The 18949-nt window shown below is 44.2% G+C and overlaps 1 protein-coding gene across 1 annotated transcript in view; it reads right to left on the bottom strand.

Moving 5' to 3' along the window:
- The window catches only part of SNX24 (sorting nexin 24), a 1521972-nt gene extending 1503352 nt beyond the window's left edge, over positions 1-18620 (bottom strand). The window contains exon 1 of the mRNA XM_069625579.1: positions 18382-18620. Within this exon, the coding sequence (XP_069481680.1) occupies positions 18382-18444 (63 nt within the window). The 5' untranslated portion in view covers positions 18445-18620. The remainder of the gene's footprint in view (positions 1-18381) is intronic.
- Between the last annotated feature and the right edge of the window lie 329 nt (positions 18621-18949).

Genomic DNA, 18949 nt, shown 5'->3' with positions numbered 1-18949 from the left:
CTAGATCAGCGCATATCTTCCCTGTACCGTGGATATTACATTTATATCAGTTCAGAGCACAATCACATTTAAACTGCTTACTCTGGCTTATAAAGCTCTTTATGGCTCCTCCCCTCTTTACATTGAGCAGTGATTTAAGTGGCTAGCATCTTCTAGAACACAGCGTTCTGCTTATAGATGTTTGATGAGCACACATCCTTCAAAGCGTACCAGAGCATTCAGTAGATCCAGTGCTGTACTGACAGATACACTATGGAATAGCCTCCCACTTGAAATCTGAAAAATAGAAATTGCTGGGAGCCGTTTGGCTCCTGTTTCTAGCCTTGGAGAGCCTGTGTAGCTTGAAAACAACAGCTACAAGGCGCCGATTTCTGCTGCTCTGGCCTACTAGTGCCTTACAAACATGCATATGTGACTTTAACTTTGAAAAAGTTATTAAAGAAGACGAATTAGGACACATCTAGTACACATTTCAACTTAATGGATCATACATAATGGGCAACATTTTTAAGTGTGCATCTCATTAAAAATGAAAATTCATAGAACGCTGGGTACTCCCCTCCTGGTTCCCAGTGGCATCTACTGCCTACAGTGTGAGGCTTCACACCCAGGAGCTGGTTTTAGCTCCAGCTCACCAAATCTTTAATTTTGAACCCTGAACAGTCTCATGATATTTTGTAAAAAACTGAAAATGTTATTGTTCAAAATGTAGAGCTATGCTGGCTATAAGATTTCTGATTGCTGTTTGGGTCGAGCACTGTGAAACCTTTTGGCAGTATTGCCTCTCGCGGCATAAAAAAAGAAGGAAAACAAAAGAAGAAATGTAATGGAGAAGTGACCAAATCAATGCTGGTTGTAGTGCCAGTGAAACGGCTGGGGTTAACAGCAGTGCAATTCCAGGATCTGCAACACTACAAGCAATAGCACAATTAAAATGAATGGGTAAGTCTAAAATAGCCCAAACTGGGTCACTGTACGTGCACCAGCAAATATGGCTGGTGTTATCTCTGGTGCAATAGCATTTTCCCCAGCGTTAGTACTGGAATTAACACCAGCGCATATGTGGCAATAAGGCCAGCACTAACACTCATGCAAATCCTTTCATTCCACCAGTAAAACTATAAGAAATCTTCTTGTTTTTTCAGTTTCCACAACCAGCAAATCAGACATTCCATAAAAGCAGTCCCAGATGCAATGTTCTGGCAACCCCGCTACATACATGATGTGCACAGTGTGGGGTACATTTATCATCCCAGCAGAACTCCCCTACATCACCAAACTGCATTTTCAGCAGTTGCAAGCAGAATTGCTGCGCTGGCTCTGTTGAGCACTATTACCTTGCATCAAAACTGTGTTTTGCAGTCACCAAAATAATGGCTGCGCTGTTTTTACCAAGCACATATGGGGCGAGATGGAACATGGAACACCCCGAGAATGGCAGCCAGTGTTTTCCTTGTGTGCACCAAAGAAAAGAATTCAAAGGCAGCGCTGCTATGCTGCCAGCTCAAAACATGCAACTGTAAAAGAAAATGGCCTGCATTTAAAATGACTGCGCACTAATGCCCTTTTCATCTTTTCAGCATTATCCAGTTTGGTTCCAGTAAGACACATTCATGTACACCCATATTCAGGATGTACACCAGCAAATGGGGGCATTCCTCACTGAATGGCATGTTGTGTCAGACAAAATCTGTGAAAGAGCAGAGAACTTCACTCCAAGCCATATGGAAAATGCTTTACTTTTTGCAACAAAATAACACAAATAAGCCCTTCACAAGAAGCCTCTCGCTCTTTGCTTATGTCAGTTTCAATGGACCTTTGCCTTGGACAGATTCTGTGTATTAGAAATTGACTACGGCTATGAATAATGTTCAGAATCTAGATGCAAGAGAAAGCCACATTTGTGAAAGTGACATCCAGAAGAATTAACCCACGTGTAAAAGGGTGCTTTTGACAAACAAGAAAATGCCTTTTAAAAAGTGAAATGTTAAACTAAGGCCCTGTGCTTGCATAGAAATGTGATTGTAGATGGGGGTTGCTCTAAAATGTACATATTAGTTCCAAAAGGACTTGGCTTTTGTGAAAGAAAAAAAAATGTTCAAATTCTGTTTGAAGACTCCAGAACTTGCTGTCAACCCGTTTTTTGCAAGGCAGGCACTTCAAAGTTGCCCTGCCTCTCCTGGGAACAGAATCATCTTTCCCCAAGTGGACCAGCCCCCTGGAAACTATGAATGTGCCAATGAGAAGCATCTCGCACCCTCGTCAGACGAAGTGGCACTGCTCCAGCATAAGACAAAGGACTGCCAGGACACATATGTGTGAATTCCTGGTGACACCTCCCCTCAACTCAAGCTGAAGGGCTTCAAAGATGAATCCATGACAACAGTGGGCTAAACTGACCACAGCCTGACATTTTTTCTGTGGCCTGGAAAGGATTGCCCATATTTGGAACAGAAAGCCAGCCCGGTTGATTTCAGAGACTATGCAGCTTAGGTCATTTATAACGGTAACCAAAAGACATATTAATGTGAAATTATGACTATTTAATGTCATGCTTGCGCCATTAAAATAGGACGTTGTAGGTTTTTCTAGCATGTTGGAGAGGCAAACCCCAGGAAAATATGAATTCTGGAGCAAGTGTACATGGTAGAACTTTGAAAATGAATGAAAACATGGCCAGTGATAATATGTATACATATATAAAATTGTAGAATTTTAGGTGAACTATTTTCCAACGAAATGGTGAAAGATTACCAGAATGACTAAACAGCATAGTACCGTCTTGGGATTTAGATCAGCATGTATCTTGTAAAATGTGTAGTCTGTCCATATAAGTTTCCTGATGATGACAATTGTAAATATGAGGGTTTTGTTCTATAAACTGATTTTGGCAAAAGTAACTTCGGTAGAACAAAGCGCATTGTAAAAACACCCACCATAAAACTGAGCCACCTCCTTCAGTCCAATCTGCTTCAAGGGAGGAGGCGACATACTGTTTAGATGTGTGTCTAGCTTGAGTCAGCCCCATAGTAAAATCCACTGATGTCCTGCTCCTTATATAAAGGGGAGGTGTGGGGAGCTCTGGACACTCTCTTCTGACTTCCCAGCTCCCACGCATTCAGAGATCCAGACATTCCAGATGCACCCTGCAAGGTTCCAGATTTTACTACCACAGTCACCTGGCAGTCACCAGGCAGAACCACTGATCTAGAAAACCCCCACAAAAAACCCTATAATTCAGGGATAAAAGGGGAAAGGCTGTGTTACCCTTTTGGGAGTATCCTGTGACCAGACTGGCATTTTCCCCCGCTACCTGCTTGCCCAGCTGATCCACCTCACTGTCCAGTGACCAGACTAGGCCCAGCCGTCCCCTTCTAGGGGAGCCTGCCACTCTGTGCAGTGACCAGACCTTGCCTCGCTGTTCAGAAACATGGTTCGCTGTCCAAGCTACCCCATTCAAGTGCTTGTTGTGAGTATTTCCCTTCACCAGCAACTACAAACTGCATATCTTGCTTTGTTACCTTGTATTAGGTCCAATCCTATAGAGATACTGTAGCTGCCCTAGCAAATATCCTTAAACTGTCAAAATTCTCTGTCTACCTTGTTTTTAGGAAAATCTGTAGTGATCTCCAAGTGTTAGCGCCATTCTTTCCAACTCATTTCAGTCCTTGTGTAAGTCCTTGGTACTATTCTGAATAAATTAATTCCCCCATAAAGAGGCACACAGCGTGAGGGGGTTGAAATTACAGCTTAATCCTTTTCATGGGCGGTGGCTCCCTTTGCTAGACACTATAATCTAGTCTCAGTAAAACTTGTCATTTCCTTTTCAAACCGATTTTCCCTGTGCAACTGCTTGCATTTTAAAACCGATTTTTCCTTTCCCGTTAAGGATCTCACCCCGTCATCCATTCAGAGTTACCCTTTCATTTTCATATTATACCTGTGATGTGCATTTGTCCCTTAGCATCAAAGCCGCATTCCGATTGTGTCGGATTAACCCATTTTTCAAGCTGGTATGTCATTTTAAACCCGTGAAAATAAGCAAATGCAATATCTCCACCTGTAATTTGGCTGCATTGTGTTTTTCCTTCCTAAGTCGATTTTCTAAACTGTATGCCCGTTGTTAGTACATTGCCTTCTAGTTTGCTAGTGTTCTTACATCTCTGATACTGCTATACTCATTCCTACCTCATTCATTCAACCGCACATGTAAGTATTTAGCAATTCTGAGTGCTATTTTACTCAATTTTCAAAGGTTTTCAATCTGATGTTGCCTCCCATTCAGAGAAGGAAGGTCTGATTTGCATTCCGTTTGTTGCCTAGTATCCCTGACTCCTTGCTACTCCTTTCGACCCACACAAAATTCGGTTAACAGGGATTGAGGGAGCGTTGCAGGGGGAAATACTAACTGGGGTGCTATCAGAAAACACCTCACAAAAATAATATTGCCTGTATTCACTTGTGAATTATATATCTGATGTTAAAAGGTCAAACTAAGTGTGTTCTATCATTTTACAGTGTAAGTATCACCACACTAGTGATTACTGCCCTACATTAAATTTGTGTGATTTTCTTTGAAATATTAAAATAAATATTGTATCATTATACACCAGCCTGGTTCATGGGCCATTGTGACCCGGGGTGTTTGTAAAGGTGGTGTGAGACGGGTTGGGTGCCTTCTCAAATTGAATTCATAACAAATAAAATAAAAGTATTTTGATTGTGTGCTGCAAACTGCAAAAGAGCCAAGATTCTAAGGTAGAATTTGAAAAGTACATCAAACAGCGAAAAGAGGACTTGGCTCTACAACATAAAATAATTCAGACCAAGAAAGCCAATTAGACGCATTAAAAGTGGAGTGTCAGGAAAAGGTTGACTCTCTGGAAGAGAGCCAACAGACACTGAATCAAAAACTAAAATATAACAGAACCTGCTCAGAACAAATAACCATATTATAAAATCAGATAAAGTTGGAAGAAAAGAATAATAAATTAATCAGTAAAGAACTCCACCTCCAGACAGAATTTAACCAAGAACGCCAGACGTTATGTACCATCAAACAACAGCGGGATGAACGGGTTGAACAGAGGGGTGCCCTGTATAAAGAAAAAGATGCCCTCTTGTCAGGAAGTGAGCAACCTAAAAACAGATCTACGGGAAAGAGTTAGATCTCCAGAAACTAAATCAACTACAAGTAAAATATGAAAAATGCTCTAGAAGAGAACACCCAAGTAAAAAATGTGCAAGATCAGGAGATGCATCTCTTGCAACAAAAATGGCCACAGTATTGCCAGACCATACAGGCAGCACAAAAAGACAAGGAGACCCTCTGTGAGGAGAACAGTGGACTCCAGAGTCAGGTAGCAGCTCAAGAAAAGGTCATAGAAGTAAGCCAATCATTGATAGCAGAGCAAAAGGCTCAGGCCTTTGCCTACTGTCAGGAAATAGGGGCTGAAAAGGAGACACTGGAGCTGTTAGAGAAAGTGTATGCTAGGCTGAATACAAACTTGAGGGACCCCAAACAAGTAGAGAGGGACAGGGCAACCCCTAATCACAGTGTGATGCCCTCTTTACTAAGGGCCTCAACCCATTTACCAATTCATATACACAAGGCACTGCTGACTTCATGTCCGCCAGGTTCACAAGAACTGGGAGTCATGAGGCAGCCAGACTTAAATAGGCCTAGCATGATTGAGCAGGTAGGCCACCAGCCATCAGAAATTCCAAAATGTTATGGCTGAAATAACTGATCAGGAAGACTCCTATGAGGAGAAACTCAGGGAGCTAGACCTACAGAAGCATCACTTACAAAGGAACCATTTGGTTTACTTTGCAGAAAAACAGCATGAAATGAGGCCCCAAAAGAGCATTCTAAAAACCGCCATCCAAACAGGGCCGTGGGGGGGACCCTCCACTGACCCTGGAAGCAGCAGAGAGGAGTCAGAAGACCACTCTCCTGTTCGAAAGAGGGAGTTCAAGGGAAGTGACCCAGAGAGCCCAAGGTACCACAGGGGAGAGGAAACTAGGCTCCAAGAATCAGGGAGTGCCTAGAAAATAAAGAGAGTACCTCAAACAGTAGCAGTTCTGAGTCAGAGGGCAAGTGGACTCCGGTAACGCAGCAAAATAAGGCCAATAAACAAAAGAGCTCTGGTGAAAGATCCCTTTAGGCAGATTAAGGCTATTAGGAATTGTATAACCCTGTATCACAAAAATGCTAAATATTCTGTCTGGGAGCATCTGGAATTATATGAACAAACGATGGACTCTTTTCACATCAAAAATAGCCAGAACTGCATAGATTATGCCAAATGGACATTCTCTCCGGAGTACTCCAGCTTCTTTGCTGGACTGGAAGACCAAAGCCATTCAAGGTGGTCCACCTATAAGGCGGCCATCTTGAAGCACTTTTCTGCCCACAGAAACCTCCAGGAGGCTTGCAAAGCAGCCTACAATTTGCAATGCAGAGAGGATTAAGCCCCAAGAGAATTTGTGCAGGAGCTAAAATGCACCTTTACCCAAACTACCAGGCGGGTGCGCATGAATAGTAGAGAATTCATCACCACTTATTTTCATGGGCTCCCAAAATATATAATGACCCAGTTGGTAAGGGATTTTCATGACAACAGAACCCTGGACTGGGTAGTAAAGCAGGTTACCCTGATCTATGAGGTCCAAAAAACTGCAGAAAACAATAACGAGACCAACAAAAAAAAAAAAAAACAACCATCACCCCCGCTGCTGTTAAGGTGGCAGAGGTGAAGGGTGCCCCCTTTTTGGATCTAGAAATGGGGGGGCCTAAAAAACACAGCTTCCCAAAACCAGCCAAATCAGAGCCAAAGAAGGCCTTCTGGTCAATCAGCAGCAGGAGGTAGTCAGGTAGGTAATCCCACCAATGGGACCCTAACTCTCTTGACTACATCAGTACCAGATATAAGGGCAACAGTCCTATCTTGGGGTACGTATGGACTCCTCCAGCCCAAGGGGGGGATCCTACCAGGTCAGTACTGCCCCAGGAAACTTCTCTCCTAACTTCCTCAGGAGGGCAGTAATCCCCCAAATCCTGGGTTAAATTTCCTTCCCCGATATCTTCCAAACCCCAACAAGCAGGACAACCCTCCTTTCTGTCCCCGCTTTCAGGAGTCCAGACCACGCTATCTGAAAGAGAGGAGGTCAAGGGTGGAGGGTTACCAAGGGAATCCCCAGTACCCAGGGTACTCCGGGAGAAGGGATAGGAACCCTTCCCTTGAACTACCTAGGTTTGAACAAAGACCCCCATACCAGCCAGAGAGGGTGTCCCAACTGGAGCGCCAGGTCCAGAACCTCACACAGGATACGAGCCGCATGTTGAGGGCACAACAAAACCCTCAGATGAACATGGCGTCTCAGAACCTCTCAAATCAAGGGTCTGGCACCCCAGAACAATGACGGGGAGAGAACCCTGACAACTCACTGGTTCCAGAGGAGGAGGCACGGGAGGAAGGGGGGGTGTAAAGCCCTAGAGGAAGCTTCCTTCCTCACCCGTGAAAAGCCCCTGGACACCCTAGAATCAGAACTAAAATCTCTTGCCCCCAAAACTCTGCAACCCAGGGAACAGGGGGTGGGTAGGAGAAACAAAGACATCAAAAAGACCCATTTTGTGGAGGAAGTCAGTGTCCTCCAGTTTGAAGAGGAAGAATCCTTGGAGGATTCTGGGAAGAAAATCTTCTCCTTCAGGGACGGGGGAATTTCTCCCAAAACAAAATGGGTCCCAAGGGACCTGAATGAAGACTGGGTGGGTGTGGGGACTGATTCAGAGTCGCCCATCCCTGAACCCCAGAATTGTCATCCTGAGAACTAAATATTAATGGAGGGATCCTCCCCACAAATTGGTTCTAGTGACTGCAACCAGGTAAGAGGGGGCAGCATAGAGCTAAGGGAAAAAGGGGATTCCGAAATCCCAGAGATTTGAGAAGGACAGATATTTGTTGCAGATTTCCAGCACAGAAATATGTCCAAAACTCCACTGTGTCGGAGTCCAAAATAAAGAAATTTACCACCCAGTTTGCCCATTACTTTTGCCTCTTGGAGGACAAAGAAGGTAGATTCTATGCCCCCGTCCAAGTGCAAGGGCAATGTGCATTTTAAGCACTGGTGGACACCGGATCCCAAGCCACTCTGCTGTCAAAAAGAGCCTTTGGGCAGCTAAATTCAGGAAAGAGGGAGAGACACCAGATCCCTCTCACTCCTCTTCCTGGACAACTCAAGAACTTCGACGGGAATGGAATTCCTGTCGAGGGGACTGCGGATCTGGAAATTAAAATTAGATGACATAAGGTGAAACATCCGGTCATAGTCGTGACTCCAGAGGGAACCCCATGTCTATTAGGGAATTACATTCTCCCCCAATAGACTGTGTAAATAAGGTCCTCTGGACTCAGACTAACCGGCCAATAAAATTAGAGCAAAGCGTCCATGTTAGTTTAAATGGCACATACCACATGGTTGAACAGAAATCTGATCATATTGAGTTTCATTTCCAAAATAATCAAATACATGATATTACAGTAATTGCTGTAAGACAACAAAGTGGTGATGGGAACGCCTCTCCAGTCCTGAAAATCAATCTTCCTTCCAGTTTCAAGTGGCATTCCACACTGGAAGGAAATACTTTGAAATGTTATACCAATTCCCAATCTGAAAATCCAAATCCTATAGTCAAAAGTGATGAAAAACCAGCTCAAAGTATAGCTGACATTCAGAAAATGAGAGGACAGTTGTTCCTCCCTATTCAGTTAAATGAGGGGAAGGAGTCTGTTCTCGCCAGAGTGTTCCTGAACAACGGAAAGAGCTTCATCAGCAAAGCCATGTTCAGAAAGCTCCCAAAAGATCCAACCATTCCCACATTTAAATTGATTGATAAGTGGGAAATGGGCCTGGAACCTCCCAATTCCAAACATATCATGCCTACCAGATGTATGCTCCAAATTTCTACAGGTGACAAAAGCATAGAGCATAATTGTTGGGTCGTGCGAGATGTCCCTGCTGCATTCTATTTAGGCAGTGACATTCTCAAACGGTTTTCAATTAATTTGGACCTTATAAATTACAAGGCCTGGTCCCGGTTAGGGGGCAATCCCATGGGCTTTGATGATTCTGAAAAAGCATTTCGGTCAGCCCAATTGCTGCCGTATCCGGTTGAAGTTCAAATTGGAGAGGAGGTCACCATCCCAGGACGGACCCGACAATTCCCACTGGACTTAAAAATTAAAAGGACAGAAACTACAAAATCCAGATGCATATGTACATCTCAATGCCCATCTCCAACAGCAGGGGTTGGGGTTAAACCCAACACCATTAGTCAATGTAAAACACAACACCATTCAAATATTGGTGGATAACAGCGACCCTAGGAGTATCACTCTGGGCGCAGGCACCATTATTGGAATGGCTGTTGATGACCAGCATTTTTCCATGGATCTAGGAAATGAATTTATAGGACCATTCCCCAATGACTGCTATGACAATTACAATGACATACCGCCAGAAAGGATCTTCAATCGGCAAGAGGGGGATTTTCTGGAGCACTCTTCCTGCCCTTACGGGGAGGAAGAGGTGACCTGTGACATCAGGAAGAATGAGGTGGTCTTCCAGGTCCACAGTGACTGCCTCTCCTACCTGAAACCCTCTGTCCAGGTCAATACTCTCACCAGAGACCTCTCCACCCAGCTGGAGGAGGCTGCTGAGATAGCAAAACCCGAAGTCATCCCAGGCTTCATGCAAATGGTTGAAGAGCGGGTCAACCTCGCCGATGCCTGCGAGACTGAGGAACAAAAGCAAAAGTTGAAACAGGTGTTCTCAGATTTCTAAGATATCTTTGCTGTAAACTCGTACGATTGTAGTCGCACTGAGATACTTAGTACCACAATTCCCACACACCCTGGGATGACTCCTGTGTTTGTGAAGCAATAACGCTTGCCTCTCACAACTATGGAGTCCCTGACGGAAATGATCAAAAATCTAGAGTCCCGTGGGATAATTTGTCCAGTCCACAGCACCTTTAATTAGAAAAACGGCCAATGGAGACTTTGCACAGACCTTAGGGAGCTGAAGAAACGGGTTCACATGTCCCAATGGCCTCTTCCCTACATTAACCAAGTGCTGGCCCAGATACAGGGGTCAAAGGTATACATTGCTATTGACCTGACAAATGGATACTGGACCATGCCCGTCAGTAAGGAGGACCAATGCAAGCTGGCCTTTAGCTTCCGGGGCAGCAATACACGTGGACCCAGACTCCCTTTGGATACATAAACTCCGGCAACAAATTCAATATCTTCCTACACAAGGCCATGCCTGACTTGGGTGAAAGGGGTAACCTGGCCTATGTGGATTATGGCCTGATCAAAAGCTCAACTGTGGAGGAACACATAGCGGAAATCCGTTATGTTCTGACACAGTTGAGGGTTGCCAGAGCAAAACTGTCCTTCCAGAAGGCACAGTGGTGCAGGACCTGTGTCAACTTCTTGAGACATGAAATAACTCCTGAGGATCTCTGTCCCCAGAAGAAGAAAGTGGAAGCACTATTAAAACTAAAAAGACCCTACAACTCTGCGTGAGCTAAGAAGCCTCCTTGGACTGACTAATTACAGCAGGAAGTTCATTGAGGATTACGCAGAGGTCACAAGACCCCTGGTCCATCTGTTGAAGGGGGCTCAAGTGGGAGTGGGGTCCAGAACAAGCCGAGGCAGTAAAACAACTCAAAGGTTTCTCACAAGCGCCTTGCCCAAGTTCTTCTTGGAGATGGGGTTCTCGAATACATGCTTGACAGCAGTATTATATCAAAAGCATGACAAGGTCAATAAAGTCATCTCCTATGCAAGTAAGGCTTTATCCTCTGTGGAAGAAAAAATTCAACATTTGTGAGAAGGCACTCCTGGCAACTGTGTGGGCATTGAAAACTTACCACCTGTTCATCCAGGGGTAGCACATTCTTTGCAATAGCGCCAACGCGACAGAACCCTGACAGGAAATGTGAGTAATTGCAGAATTACTTCCTGGATTCTGTCCATGCAAGACTTTCCTATGGAGGTCAGATATAGCCAAAACAAGAAGAGTCCCCTCGCGCAAGGTCTGGCTGACTTGCATGATTGTGCCAGAGAAAACTGTCTCGAGGACGAAAGTCTCAAAACCCAGGACAACACTGAGACGTACCTGAAATCCCCACACAAAGTCTATGAAGAAGACACGTGCGAGGGAATGCCCACAGTTTATGTGGACGGGTGATCCTACCATGTTGACAACGGGGAAAAGGAACTGGTGGCCGGCGGTGGGAATGCCTGGGTGAACGATGCCCCGGAACCCTCTGCTGGGTACAAAATTGGTCCCCACAGTAGTCAGGTGGTGGAGTTGATGGCAGTTCATCAGGCCATTTTCACTGCCCTCCAACACCAACTCCACGAACTAGTCATAAACACTGATTCAGATTATGTCCGGAACAGGTTTGTGGAGCACCTGGTAAATTGGAAAACCAGAGGCATGCTGTGTGCTAATAACAAACCATTTAAACATGGCAAGCTAATACAAAATATTGATGATCTGGTTACCTCTAATTGGATCACCATCTATTGGAAAAAGATTAAGGGTCATTCCAGAATAGAGGGGCCAGACAAAACTGGAAACGACCCGGCTGACCAGCTGGCAAAAACTGGAGCCATCCAGGGGGATCTGCTTGAGATCGAGTCCCTGTTGGAGGAAATCCAGGTCACTGCTGTCACTAGGTCCCAGACAAATGCTCACAATGAACTCTCAACTGCCAAGTGGAGTAAGGAGACCCCAGATGCTGATTTAATCATGGCACAAAAAAGGGATCCGATTATTGGGAAATTTTACCAACACATTGAGGACCCTGAGAACTTTCCTCTGACGGAATGCGATTACATTGGGAAAGAGGACCTCAGTGTGTTGATGAAGTGTCCCAAAATGTTCTGTATCCAAGACGGTCTGTTGGAGAACCATCTCTGGATGCGACCAGAGGGTGGTACCGACCTCATTCCGAAGCCTGATGCTAAATCACACCCATGACGCGGCCACAGCGGGTGAACAAGGGTTTCATACTACTCTAGAATTCACTCACACACCGAGCTCCCCTCCAGAAGATGGGGATGGCACTGCCTTGGTCAGATTTACAAGTAGATTTCATTGGGCCCGTGATTCGCTCCTCTAGGGGGAAACAAGTACATGTTAACAGTAAAATGCTTGTTTACCAAATGGGTGGAATATCTACCAGCCCCAAATCGCAAGGCAGAAACAGCAGCTGCCCTGATGATCAACCACATCTTCTTGCGTTTTGGCCTACCCCAAAGGATTGAGTCAGACCAAGGAAGTCACTTCACCAGCGAAGTGATGATAAAGATGTGGGAGATACTTGGGTTAAAAAGGAAACTTCAGATTGCATACCGCCGTCGTCTAGTGTGGGAGTAGAGAGGTACAATAAAACAATTGGGAGCATTCTAAAAAAGTTTGTGGCAGATTCTGGGCCAAGTTGGGACATCCGACTACTGCTTGTCCTCCTGGCCATCAGATCTACAACATCTTCTGCAACCAAAAGGTCTCCATTTGATCTAATGACTGGACGAAAAATGGTGCTTCCTCAGCATCTGCTCTGTAGAACACACGAGCAGGCACTGATAAACGCCTCAACAACTCATGAATATGTTGAGAATCTAAGAAAACACCTTCCGCATGCTTTTGCATACGCTCAGCGGAATCTTGAAAAGTCAGCGGAGGGGATGAAAACTCAATATGATTTAAAAACAACCAAAAAGGAATACCAAGAAGGAGACAGAGTCTACTTGTAAAATTCTCAAAGGAACCAGACTAAGGAGCAGAAATTTCTCCCTTCCTGGTGCGGCCCTTTTCAAATTGTAGATAAAATATCACCTGTCGCCTACAGAATCTGCATCCCCAAAGGAGAGCTGTCAGAAGAGAAATGGGTCCACATTAATCAGTTAAAGATTTGTCACCCTAGACACACTCTGCAGCTGATAAAGGGGCCCAGGCAAAGTCAAATAGAGGAGACACCTGGAGAATGAGAAGAATGAAGAAGCAGCAGCAGAAGGAAATAGGTAGGTCCATAGGTATATCTATCTAACAGGGATTACTTTTCTTCAGTGTTATTGAAAAAGATATGTAATGAATGTGTGGTGTAAAAAATGTCCTGTCTTTGTATTGTTAAGTCATTTGTCTGCTGCTAATTGTAAATGTAATATATTTTTGTCCCACTGATGTCGATCTTCTGGGAAAACTGAAAGTGCAAGATTCTAAAACCTGTTTTTTTATAGATCTCCTATTAGATTATTGATTTCATTGCCCCGTAGACCCATGAGGACCTCCCCGGGGACCCAGAAGGGAACGAAGGAAAGGGAGTGTTGCTCCCCACTCTCCAACAAAAGACAAAAGGGAGGATCGTGGCGTACTGCTCCCTGATGGAAGAAGAACTTCGCCCAATGAACCCCACTTTGTCCTACTTTCCCTTCAACAAGAAGTCTCGGGGAAGCAGGGGGGGAATCTGTGGGGTACATTTATCAGCCCAGAAGAACTCCCCTACATCACCAAACTGCATTTTCAGCAGTTACCATCAGAATGGCTGCGCTGGCTCTGTTGAGCACCATTAACTTGCATCAAAACTGTGTTTTTCAGTCATCAAAATAATGGCTGCGCTGTTTTTACCAAGCACATATGGGGCAAGATGGAACATGGAACACCCCAAGAATGGCTGCCAGTGTTTTCCTTATGTGAACCAAAGAGAAGAATTCAAAGGCAGCACTGCTATGCTGCCAGCTCAAAACTTCCCACTGAAAAAGAAAATGTCCTGCATTTAAAATGACTGCACACGGATGCCCTTTTCAGCATTACCCAGTTTGGTTCCAGTAAGACACTTTCATGTACACCCATATTCAGGGTGTACACCAGCAAATGGGGGCATTCCTCACTGAATGGTTATAACTGTGATGTGCATTTGTCCCTTAGCATCAAAACCACATTCCACGTTTGTCTGTTTAACCTATTTTTCAAGCTGTTTTGTCATTTTAAACCCGTGAAAATAAGCAAATGCAATTTCTCCACGTGTGATTTGCTTGCACTGTCTTTTTCCTTCCCAAGACGATTTTCAGAACTGTATGGCCGTTGTTAGTACATTGCCTTGTAGTTTGCTAGTGTTCTTACATCTCTGATACTGCTATACCCATTTCTACTTCATTCAACCGCACACGTAAAATAAGTATTTAGCGATTCCGAGTGCTATTTTGCTCAATTTTCAAAGGTTTCCAATCCGATTTTGCCTCCCATTCAGAGGGGGAAGGTCGGATTTGCATTCTGTTGACTAGTATACCTGACTCTGTGCTACTCCTTTCTACCCACACACAATGTGGTTAACAGGGGTTTGAGGGAGCATTGCAGGGGGAAATACTAACTGTGGTGCTGTCAGAAAACACCTCCCAATAACAATATTGCCTGTATTCACTTGTGCATTATATATCTGATGTTAAAAGGTCAAACTAAGTGTGTTCTATCATTTTACAGTGTAAGTATCACCACACTGGTGATTGCTGCCCTATATTACATTTGTGTGCTTTTCATTGAAATTTTAAAATAAATAAATATTGTATTATTACACACCAGCCTATGTCATGGTCCATTGTGACCCAGGGTGTTTGTAAAGGTGGGTGTGAGACGGGTTGGGTGCCTTCTCAAATTGAATTCATAATAAATCAAAGTATTTTGATTGTGCGCCGCATCCCCGGCCAGTAGAAAGGGTCCTGGTCTGGAGTGTACCGTGCCTTTGAAATCCTTAACAACAGTATCATTAAAGCACGGTATGACAGATCATGAAACGTCATATATATGTTATGGCATTTCTTGATGTCAGGTTAGGAGGATATCATGGCATGTCGTGAAATGTCATGTCATTATAATAGATCACAACTTCATAACATGGGAAGGCATGTCACTCCCTGTAAGCTTCCAGTTTGGGGATTCCAGTATGCCCCAGGCTGGACATTGCATGCTAGGCTTCCAGCTTGACATTCTCAGTAAGCTCTCAGTTTTCCATTTCTAGTGAGTTCCCAGTGTCCAGTAAACTCCCAGTTAACTTGACACTTTGAGTTTAACATTCAAATTCCGAGTAAGCTCCAGGTTTAACATTCCCACTGAGCCCCCAGTTGGATTGACAGTCCCAGAAAGCTTCAGTTTTAATATTCTCAGTAAGCGCTCACTTTGCCATTGCCGATAAACTTGTCATTCCCAGAAAGCACCCAATAGTTTCACAGCTTGACATTCTCAAAAAGCTCCCAGTTTAACCTTCCCGTTAAGCATGACATTCACTATAAGCTCTCAGGTTGATGCTACCAACAATCTCACAGTTTGACATTCTCAGACAGCTGAAACTGCCAGTTGACTCCCATTAAGCTTGAAATGTGCAGTAAGCTCCCACATAGTGTGACATGGTAAATAGGCCCCATGTTTAACATTCCCAGTAAGCTCCCAGTCTGACATGCACTGTAAACTGAGGCTACACAATTCCAGTACACTGCACTGAAAAAGCCAAAATCAACCCCATATCAAATGGAGCGCCAACTGGCGTTGGAAAAACCTTGCTTATGCAGCTCAAACTGAAAAGACAAAATATATTTCCCTACGGCCCATTGAACATACTGGCAAGCAGTGTGCTGAGGCTCATCACACGGAGGCAACTGGCATAAACACTGGGGTCAGATGTGTGCCTATGATCCCATTCGGTGACAATAGCTTAACCGTTGCCTAAAAACAGATTATATATGCCCTGTCCTTTGTCATTTGCGCTAACTACCTGAGCAGAAAAGTATCTTTCCAGGAGTACTCCCATGCATATTTTATTTCAAATGAAATACTGAAGTAATTGCCGTTTTGCCTTCGAGAACAGACTTGCACAAACATCTTAATTCACGCCAGAAACACGCCCTCCAAGTGGCATCTGTGAATCTTTCCCACTCTGCTATGTTGTGAAAACACAAGATTATGGTCCGCAGGAGTGCTGTTACAAATATCAATTTGTGGCTTAACTACAGATAATACATTTATCAGATCTGAAGCATGCTGCTGTTCTCTAGACCACACATGGCAATCACTGCATTGTTATGCACGAGAGTGCCCCTTTAAGATTGTGAATTGCGCACAGATATCTTTCGGAAAAATATATACTTGAAACAAGTAAAGTGTCCCTGTAAAGACCACTGCACACACTTTTTCATCCACCCATGGTCTTATGGTTGTTCAAACTTTAAAAAGGTGCCAGATCTGGTAGGAGATCGTTGACTCACCATGCTCCAATACCGAGGAATAACCTTCCTCCTCATCTTCCAGGAGAAACGAATCGCTCATTTTCAGCGAGAGTGCAACACTTGACCATTCTCGAGTTACTGTGATTATCAATTCGTTGTCTTCTCTCAGAGAAAATATACCCCGAACGGCTGACAATTGTGCTTTGCAAAAATCCATACACGGTGGAATATAATACAATATTTACTCAGTGCAAAAAACAAAAACGAAACGTTTACATGTTTCTAGGTAGAAAATAGGCAGTAGCTATTAATGCAGTCTACATATTTGGTCAATATTTTTGTTAGCACTATTATCCCGTTGAACCCTTAACGATAACAACATGTGGTATTTTACTAGGGCGCAGAATGCTCTGTTTGATACTTGAGCATAGCGTGTGAGTGTTCAATGTTTGGCAGTTAGGGGAAGCCAGACCTGTAGGTTGCATGTGCCTGGTGGTGTCCTTTTTCATCTACTTATATATCATAATTAAGAAGAGTAAAGTCTTCTTCTCTTCTACACCACTATCAACAGAGTACTTCTTGCAAGCAGACCTGCCACACTAAATATGTTTACAAGTAATAATTGACGAACTTTGAGTTTATGATCAACAACTATTTAAAACCACTGAATGGACCGGCTTATGTGTGAAAGATGTTGATCCAAGTCCAAAGAAAAACAATTATTTCCAGTGAATCCAACACCTAAAATAACTCTTCCTATCCTTTCTCCGACGACTTCTCCTCACCCCCACCCCCACCCACTCAAAATATGTTTGCTCAGTGCTGTGTTGGGCCTTCAAAATATCATTGTACTACTACAGTGTTTTTGAGTAACAAACAAACAAACACAACGAAGAAATAGTAACTTCACAGCTTTGGTTTACAAAAAAACTAAATATAAAAAATTCAACGATTTTAGAATGCAAGAAAAGAAAAAAGAAAAAAAAAGTGTCCGGCAGCGATACTAAACAATGGAGAAAGAAATATAGACGTGCAAAGGGCGTGTAGCCCAAACTGGGGTCGCAGTCGGGCTAGCCACATTGCTGATGGCACTGACCCCCAGGCATGCATTTATGCGTTCATGATGTCGGGACAAAACCAACCTACGACGATAACGTCGCACAACATCACTGCAATCATGATACTAGAGACTTGCAACAATACCAACATGAGTTCAAACAATACAGCCTTGACATTATACACTCACGAGGCCACAGTATCAACATGCTGGCAGTCCCATCGTCAAACAGCTGTGACGACGTACACACAGCCAAGTCTTCACCCGTATATTAGCATTATGCATCGACACAAAGTCAGAGAACCTCACGTCACAGACAGTGACTTTTGAATTAATGTCTACAAACATCAGCGCAAATCGTGTCCAGTGGTCACTGGCACCAAGTCTCATCAGCCAAAGGTATGCTGCCACATGGGGTATTTAAGCAAATGATAACACATATCGTTGCAGGATGAACTGACGCCTGAGGGTGGCCCACGAAAGTCGTGTCAAATCCTCGTGCAATTATGCGGAGCCTCGGGCAGCGACAATGTCAGATCTGACAGAACCTCATGCATGGATGCTGTCAGACTCGTGCAGTGATCATGCAACCTCATGGAGCACTGCATATTGCTACCGCAGTGACAACCTCACGCAGTGAGGCAGTCCGAGCCTCGTGCATGATGTAGTCAGTCAGAGCATCCTCTAAAGTTGAAGCTCAGCCTCCTGGGTCTGTGCATCTTGCACTGACGCTGACCGCGCACCTGTGCATTCGACCATCAGCGCTCTATGCAGTGGTACGGTCCAGAGCCTTATGCACCGATGTAGTAAACTCCTCATGCAGTGATGCTGTTAAGAGGCTCACGTTTAAACCTGTCACAACCTCATACACTGATTCTGTCAGAGGCTTTGCTTAATGCAGTGATTGTGTTGCACCTTCCATCACACCCTAATGCTGTCATAGCCTCGCCATGCGATGACTGCGTCAGAACGTTTTACACTAAACTGTCGCTACTGAAATCTAAGCCTTTTCCCAGCGATGCTCCTTACCGTGTATCCCTTGGGTTCTAGGTCACTCTCCTCATACCGAAAGGATGGGATAAGCACCTCCATGGATGCGGCAAGCAACAGGGTGCGGAGCACCCCTCTGAGCTGACGTCACAACGCACCAACAGGCGCAACAACAGCAGATTAGTGACGTCACTGCTGAGGCTGCGAAACAAACTGAGTGGAAGAGGCAGGCGTGCAGGGAAAGTTACACATACAAGACAGCGAGAGCTTTGGCAACTAGCGCAGCCTGAGCCATCGACACAGACAGGGGACAATCAGTGCACTGCGCGCCGGCACGAAAGTGAGCACGTACCGAGCTGCCATCTTTGAGAGGATATCTTGACGCCTTTTCCAAGGGAAGACTCGACGATCGTCGGTAAAGATTTTTAAAAAGAAATAACTGATGTCAAGTTTACAACCATTTCGAAATAAGGAACTCTCTGATTATAAAAAAGCGTATATCTAAAATCATGTGATTACCTATCAAAGTACATTTCCTGCAATGCCTTCCATTGTTTAGAAAATGTATATGTTAATTAAACTGAGTTTGAAAGCCTATTTTTGTCTC

The sequence above is a fragment of the Ambystoma mexicanum genome, chromosome 6p (assembly GCF_040938575.1).
Source record: "Ambystoma mexicanum isolate Mex_15411 chromosome 6p, UKY_AmexF1_1, whole genome shotgun sequence".
Taxonomy (NCBI): Eukaryota; Metazoa; Chordata; class Amphibia; order Caudata; family Ambystomatidae; genus Ambystoma; species Ambystoma mexicanum.
The sequence above is the reverse complement of the archived record's forward strand: the minus strand, read 5'-3'. Positions and strand labels throughout refer to the sequence as shown.